The sequence below is a fragment of the Meleagris gallopavo genome, chromosome 1, assembly GCF_000146605.3.
Source record: "Meleagris gallopavo isolate NT-WF06-2002-E0010 breed Aviagen turkey brand Nicholas breeding stock chromosome 1, Turkey_5.1, whole genome shotgun sequence".
Classification (NCBI taxonomy): domain Eukaryota; kingdom Metazoa; phylum Chordata; class Aves; order Galliformes; family Phasianidae; genus Meleagris; species Meleagris gallopavo.
In genome coordinates, this window is record NC_015011.2 from 2027667 (window position 1) to 2036096 (window position 8430).

At 36.2% G+C, this 8430-nt stretch overlaps 1 protein-coding gene across 1 annotated transcript in view; it reads left to right on the forward strand.

The window, feature by feature from the left end:
• LOC100546538 (MICOS complex subunit MIC19-like) overlaps positions 1–5978 on the forward strand; it is a 29423-nt gene extending 23445 nt beyond the window's left edge. The window contains exon 3 of the mRNA XM_010710355.2: positions 5866–5978. Coding sequence (XP_010708657.1) covers positions 5866–5963 — 98 coding nt within the window. The 3' untranslated portion in view covers positions 5964–5978. The remainder of the gene's footprint in view (positions 1–5865) is intronic.
• The last annotated feature ends 2452 nt before the right edge of the window (positions 5979–8430 follow it).

Sequence of the window (8430 nt, forward strand, 5' to 3'; positions counted from 1 at the left end):
ATTTTGTAAATTCAGTCTCTGAATATTGTTTTCCTAAGCATTCTCTAAAACATGTTTGATTGTACCAAACCTAAGTGTCTCTTAATAACTTAATGCACCTGCCCTTTCAAGAGGACTTAGTTAAGGTGCCTGATGGTAAATGCTGTTTCCATTAATGATTTTTTTTTTTTTTGAAATCCCAAGACTAACGGGCAGACTCTTACCTCTGCAAGCTAGAAGTTGTTTGATTAATTTGTCTGTATCATATTTGTCACTTCTCCATCTAACCTTTTTCAAGCTGCAAGTAACTAATGTGTGTTGTTTGCAGCTTTCGGTGCTGCCTTCTTGCTACATTTTATTATCTTGTTAAATATTTTTTTCTATAAAGCAGCTTTAAGCAAGAGAATTTATGATTCTTGATCTTTTGATTTGAATGGACAACAAGGACAAAGCAAATGGAAGGAAATATTGTCCAAATACATGAGTTGCATATATCCTAACGCAGTAATCTACAGTAGACCTAGAGTTAGGGTTGCTGTTGTCTTCTATAGAACTTTGCTTGTTGCAAAGCTCTTGGCTTTGGGTCCATGGTGCTGGTAGATGGCTTTTGAGTGTTCCAACATGGAGGTGCATTTTATTATTATTATTTTTTTTCTCTGAAGCCTCTGTAACTATTGGGGAATGCTTGAGCTCTTCAGTACCCCTAGGAGCAATCAATGAGGATCGAGGAGTTATAACTACTCCAAGTCTTTTGGACCCTGTGAATATATATGTTTTATTTTTTCATCTGATTTTCGAAGGACACGTAGAAAATGTTAAGTAGATTACTTTATGCACTCCTGTAGTTCTGTGGTGTTTTTTTTTTTTTCCTTAAAGCAAGTATATTACACTTAATGTAGATTACAGAGAACAGTATCTATCTGTATGAGTGAGGTATTCTGGTCTTTTTTATTAAAACAAAATATCATCAATGTCGAAATGCTGTTGCATTTGCATAACTGCTGGTCTGCTTGTGTATTTGTCAAAACCCTGCTGCAGTGTAAATGTGCTGCAGCTTTTATCTTGGACGTTTTCTCTCCTTTCTGTTGGGCACGGCCATAGATTTTAGTTATTAGATAGATATTGACTGTAGTTTATAGTTTCTCCAGATCTCTTAAGTCTTCGTCTTGAGCGTTAAAGAAGCTGAGTGTACCGAGTACATGCATTGACATGTCACTGAAGTACGTAGAAATGGTTTGTTTAAAAATTGGTGAACTTATCTTTGCTCATCTTCAAGTTAAATTCTGCGTGTGAAGAGGAGGAAATGCATCTTATGTTTGTGGCTTGCTATTAGACATAAATATCTGTATATCAAACAAAGCATTTCAGAGGAGGAGATAGCCAGAAGGAACTCAGGTTCCTTCATCCTGGAGGCAACCGAATGGCAAAGTGTTCTCTGACCATCATTGCTTGGTCTGTGAAGCTCCAGGCAAGAGTTCTTTGTGTTAACTTGACTCTTACACCAGTGTTCACGTCTGTGGTGATGTTACACGGAGCAGGATGATCAGTCTGTTAAGCACTGTGCAACCTGCTGCTGGAGCTGAGCAGGGTAATGAGCCTATTGGCAGTGCAGCTGGTGGTACTCCACTTCCATTATCCCAGAGAGAATACAGCTTATCAGACACCTATCAGCATCCACAACTCACATGCTAAGAGGACAGAGTTATTTCTGGGTAGAGCACTATGGCTTTCAGAGTATAGTTCCCATTACTGACCATCTATCTAAATTGTCCTGTGATGTGAACTGTGCATTAGCACATTCAGACTTGCTGAATACAGTAGAGTTGCATTTTAGCCTCTTGTAGGAGCATAACGAAGCACTAAGGTTAAGTGTGACCTTCCTAAATATAGTTGTCTGAAAATCTTCCAAGTTTCTCTTCTCTGGGATGCAGTTAAAAACGAGTTTGACACTGATTACAGTGTCCTGAAGAACTTGAAATACTAAAGAGATAGGAATAGCTAAGTAATTTTTGGCAGCTGCTGTATGCTTATCGTGTCCTGATTATGCTTATTTTTGCAGACTTACATCTACCATATTGTAATATTCTCTGTTTGGTTTTAACGTCCTGTAGTCTGAGCAGAGATTTCCATTGCAGGGAAATGGTGTTGGTTTTACCTAGAACAGTTCCATTTTTTTCCTCATTCCCAGTGTAATAAATTAACTTTTTTCTTTCTAAAAGCTTCTTCTCCCAGAACATACCTCTCCTACTTATAAAACTGCAATTTTTTACTGAAACATCGTAAACTTCCCACTGGGGAGCTACCTAATTATATCTTACAATAATTCTATTGAGTGATCTATGGCTCCACTTTTTTTCCCTATTAGTATTTGGCAGATCGATGGGCAATCTAATTGATTGTTAAGGTCAAATGTCTTTATTGGCTGACGCCTGAATCTCTTCTTATTATGACTTTAAAGACTATTTTATGGTCTGTTAAAGTTCCTGTATTTGTTTTTGTGCACCAAAGCAATGAAACTCATGATATAAATGCTGGTGAACAGCATTCTTACACAACGTTTCCTGTATTCTCAGGTGCAGTATTAAAAGGATGTGAAATATTGAAGTACAAAACTGCAGTAAGAAACGCTTGATCATGGGTTCTCAGATTGTTCTGTGAATAAGGTAGATGTGATGTGAAATTTTTTTGCTTTTATGACAGCTTAATCATTTCTAAGTGTACAAATGCAGAACCTTAACAGCTTTCATTTTGGCTTGTGTTGCTCACTGAGGTGCAGGGGAGATTAATGTGTGCTGCAGTACGAAACCAGCATCCTTGTGATTGCCTGACGTTTGGCTAAACTTTTTGTCTCTTTGGGTGAGTGTTCTATTTGATCTTTGTTTGGGAATGTACAGGTGTGGTGCAGCAGCTTGGTGTCTTCAAACAGAGGTTGTGAGCATGTACTTGTGTAGCTTCAGATTGGGAAGTAGGGGAACAGTGATGGCAGTCAGTAGAGATAGTCCCAATAAAATGGACACTTGCTTTTCTTCCAGGGTTTGTAGTAGTTTAAATATCTGTTTAAATATATTTATGTTTACCTCTGGATTTTCATATATAATTTGACTTCAGAGTTTTACAGAAACTCACTTTACAGAATCACAGATTCAGGCTCACAAGTGTCCCCTCGTCCTTTCCTGTTACAACTCCATCATCTGAGTAAGCTTTTGCTGTGTCTGGCAGAATGGCTATCGATTTCTTTACTTACTGCTTTACTTAGATTGTTTATAACTGAATTAGTTGCTCAGGATTCCCATAGAGTCAATGAAGCTGCTTCATTCATTCATAAAACATCTACTTTAGATGAGAGAATTGCACACTGGGCTCTTTTAACTGTAAAAGGAATGTGGGCTAATGATGCTGGATAGATAATGTTTGCAGATCAAACTGACTCTTGAAGGCAGCATCACAGAGATCACGTTTGTCATTGGCTTTTTTGTACATCCTTTTGGTTCACAAAGTCTGAGTGCTGCCTAATGTAAAACAAAAAGTTGGTTCCACAAAGGAGATACCAGAATTGGAGACAGCCCTGATTTGTGTTGTGATTTAGAGGCACCCTCTAAAGCACTTTAGCTGAGAAATTTGTTCCAAAAAAACCCAAACCCTAACACTCAGGGTTGTCTTTACTTAAATTTGCTGCTAGTTTGGTGATTGAAGCACTTTGCTGGAGTATGTATGATATATAGACTCAAACCTGACCGTCTAAGGAAGTCTAAACTGAAAATGTTCCACTTCTGGGTAAATCTACCTCTTTCTTTAAATTACTTTTTAAGCATTACCTGAAAGGCGGATGTCTCATTCTCTTTTGCCCCAGTATTTCCACAAGTTTCTGACTGCTGACAATTGTTGAGTGCTGTCGCTATGCATAAATACTTAGTACAAACACAAACCGTAAGGGCACTGCTTTATAACTGTTAACATGCAATTGATTCCTGCCTTAAAATGCAGTTGCTGTCTTACAGCTACTTAAGCTAGTGTTTTCGTTTCTATTTCTGAGAAGGTTGTACTACCTTGAATTGAACATCTATGTTTTGGTTTTTGGAGTGAGACTGCATGTTTTGTTGCTCTGTGGGTCCAGAGAATGGAATTTGAGCCAGCTGCTTCATACGAGTGAGGAAACTTTCCTGATGCCTGTACTGGAAGATATAAGTACTGTAGAGTTACTTTTTTATATATATACTTATATATACTTGTGTGTGTGTGTGTGTGTGTGTGTGTGTGTGTGTGTGTGTACACACTTGTGTGTGTATGTGTAACTTTCTCTCTCTATATAAATAAAAGATCACTCTTAATACTGCTACAAATCAACATTGTCTGATGAGTTAACAGCAGAAGTTGGTGCAACTTTTGGTTATGAAGCCAATGCATATTCTGAAAATGGAGAGCATTGCTCATTCTTACAAATATTTACAAGTATTGCTCAATCTTAACAGTATTTGATTTGTTTCATTCCTGCTTTGCTTGTGTCAATTTGCCTTTGTATGGAGAAAAAGATGTACGAAACTATCTCAAAAATGAACAAATGTGTGGTTGGTTTGTGTTCTGATTGAAACAACCTTTCCTCTGGAAGTCTACTGAAACATGTTTAATTGCTACAGCTTCAGTTGAAGGAAGTAAATGCAAAATTTCTGATCTCTACAGTTGCTCATGGATGCACAGATTGTTCATATTGAATAGCATCAGTGTAGTAGCTTGCAAGACCGAGCACTTGAATATCAATTCAGACTGGATATTAGGAAAAATTCCTTTTCAGAAAGAGTGGTGATGCATTGGAACAGGCTGCCCAGGGAGGTGGTGGAGTCGATATCTGTGGAAGTGTTCAAGAAATGTGTTAAAGTGGCACTGAAGGATGGACATGGTTTAGTGGGCATGGTGAGGATGTTGATTGTTAGATGGGATGATCTTAGTGGACTTATGGAGCTTTTATGATTCTGTGATCAAAGCGTGATGAAGGGAGGCTGTGAGTGCCCTGTCCTGGAGGTGTTCAAGGCCAAGTTGGATGGGGCCCTGGGCAGCCTGGTCTGGTATTAGATATGGAGGTTGATCCTTGGGGTCCCTTCCAACCCAAGCCACTCTATGATTCTATGAAGGGAGTTTTGTGGGTTTTTGTTTTTGTTTGTTTTTGTAAACAGAAATCTCATTGAATGGCTTTTGGTAGACTTGCATGTTTTTCAAGCTCGTGGATCTTATAGTATATGTACTTATACTACTTGTGTGTGGGGAAAGTTAATTCATAGACTTGAAGAATTTGGTGCCCTGCTTTGTCAGTTCTCATCCAGACTTTGGACTCATTCATCTGGCTGAGTCAAAATAAAATAAATGCTTATTCCATGCCCACCTGCTTAAGTGAAATGAAGAGAATTTAAGGCAAAAACTTTTTTCCATCAGGAGAGACTAAAAATATCGGTACGTAAGATGTTAGAAATGCTCTGTTGTTGAGGAAAATATATGTATAAAAATACTTGATTAATTACATAGGAATTTATTTCCCTCTCTTTCATATGAGTAAAAAGCATGCTTGCCTTTTCTGCTTAAGGCTCAGATGTTTGCCCTGATTTTACTTTAAATGTGTATTTTTTTTTAAGTAAAATGTCCTTAATTTAACTATATCACTTTTAATTTAACTGTATGCTTTTTCATAATTTTCAGAAGATACTGTTAATGGGAAAGTTGTTTAATGAGTATAATTTTTAATGGCTCTCTAGCATTGTACATTAAAATTTGAAAGGCGGTTAAATCACAAGAAAGCACTTTGTTTTATAGAAAAAATAATGTATTATGCAGTTGTTTCTGTAATTAGGAATATATTGTGCTCTGTTAACACTTCATTTAATTTTCTTTTAATTGTAGTTAATGATGAAGAACTAAAGAAAAGAATTGCAGAAGAATTGGCATTAGAACGAGCCAGGAGAGAGACTGAAGCTCAAAAGAGAAGGTTTGTTTGTTAATAACAGTATTTGAAACAAACGTACTTAATGTTTTTATTACTGCTATTTATCTATTTATTATAAGCAGTTAAATTTCGTACCCTCAAGACAAATGGTAGATAAGACCCTGGGGCTATATATCCAATTTTGATATTAAATACACATTAAAAGCAGCAAATCAACTGATACTACCTTCTCAACATTTTGTATCAATTTTTACCTGACTTCTTTTGTCTTTTAAAATCAATTTTCTTAACTTCTACTTTTTTACTAAAAAAAAAATAATAATAATAATAATAATTGTGGAAGGATAGCAGTAGGGAGCACTGTCCGGGTGGATTACTTATAATCGCTCTGTTTTAAGTCTTCTGTTTGATCAAAAGTACGTTTTTAACAGCAGTTAAAATAGTAGTTACTGTTATTTCTATGAATTCTAGATTTCTCTGTATTGCAGAATATTTTCAACTGCTTTAATATTTACTGTTACCACTTTGAAGATACAAAGTATGGTAGTTAGATGGTTTACCTGCAAAAAAAAAAAAAACCCTTTCTGATAGCCCTTTTGTATGTAAAACCATTACTTTATTAGTTGTGTATTTTCAGAGACTGTAGAGATTGTAATTACTGTGAGAGACTTCATAGAAACACACGGAACGTAGCTGCAGAGCTGGGGTGTAGCATTTTAAAAATATATTCCTTCTGTTGAGTTTGATGCTGGTAATTATTAGCAAGTAAAAACTTCCAGTTTGAATTGGACATCAGTTTGGCTGTATGGTGAACTTGGTGGATTTGTGTGGTAATTCATAGTTTCTTTCAGTGATTTTGTTAAAAAGATAATACAACACACAGATCACAAATATTAACCTACTCATTGTCTTCTCCTCTGAGAATGGGAAGAAAGACTCATTATGATGGATTTTAAAAATTAGGGTGTAATTAGTGCTACTTAAACTGTCTGCATATATAGCAGTTGTTTTCTACACATCATTATATTGTTATTTAATTGTGTTAGGCTGATGGAGTATGTAATTAGCTAGGTCTATATAAATGCCCAAGAAAATGAATCGGGCTTCTTTTTTTAATTCAGCAGCAAAGGAAATCAATATGTAATAGAAAAATCTCTCCTCTTTGAACTGGACTTTGACAGGAAAGCTTGTGTTGTATTCGAGCTGAATGTTGGTTGCTTAGAGTTCATCTAAACATATTTACAGTATGGAAATGTTTGTTTTGTAACATAAGTATTTTGTCCCTTGACACTTCTCAGTGATTTTCATCAGGTTTTCTGTAGCTCAGTTTCTGGTAGTTGGGCATTGGCCTGTGGAAGGTAGGGAGCAGGCTGGCTTTTCACACACCTGATCTGTTTTACAGGGGCTATTGCTGTATGGCCAAGGAATGTGTTGTATTTATAGGATTATATAAAATCTTCACGTTCTCTTAAAACTGGTTTGAAGAGTCTGTGCTTTTGAAATATAAACTATCAGACTAAATCTAAAACAAAAATACCAAAATGAAAATAACATTTTAAAAGTCTTGTTAGCAGCTTTTGCATCTTTTCTAGGTTGTTTTTTTTTTTTTCCCTAGAGATAATCAAGAATTTCTTATTTTACTTTCTACATACTGTATATGATTAAAATAAATACTTGGCTGGAGTGTAAAGGCTCTTGCCATGTCTCATAAAATAGATTTAAAAGATGGAAGTGTTTACTTAGCTGTTACTTGAGGTGTTTTATGGACTGAACTCTGGTTGAAGTTTGTGTTGTTAAAAACATTGAAGAAGCACTGTAGCAAATGGAGCTGTTCTTCTTCAGAACATGTTCTGAGAGTGAAGTTTCTGCTGCTATGCCGACCTCATGAAGAACAGATTTCTGTTGTTCAGATTCAGCATACCTACCCCTCCTGTTCTATTCCGACTGAAAAAGCAATCTCTCCCGAATTCAGGGGCATGAGGAATGTCTGTGCAGTGTTTGTTTGTTTTGTTTTTTGTTTTTTTCTTAAGTCGAGATCCATACTTTCAAGTGGAAAAAGCCTGCAATTTTCTGTACAACTCAGGTATCTATCAGTCTTCTGGACACTTATGTACTTTTAGAGCTGATATAATTTTTCATCATTACTGGACTTCAGTTTTGAAGCAGAAACTTAAGAGCTCAGTGTACACTGTTCAGGTAGAACGTTTTATGCCTTTCACTTTGGTGCAATGCAGAGACTTCTAGGTAATACAAACAAGAAAAACCTAAAAAGACTCCTTTCATATTTAGTTATGTAGTAAACATGAAAGAACATTAATGCAACGTTGTAAGATGGAACAAAACCTGTGTTCCCATCTGTACTGTGCTTAAAACATATTCTGTTTATACTGGAATAAAATTGTTACAGAACAGTTGTTAGCATGCATAGGGTATATTCCAAGAGCAACTGGAAGCCATTCCAGTGTTCAAGAGCTTTAGACCATTATTCAAGTCTTCAGAACCTGCAGCTCATGGAAGCAATA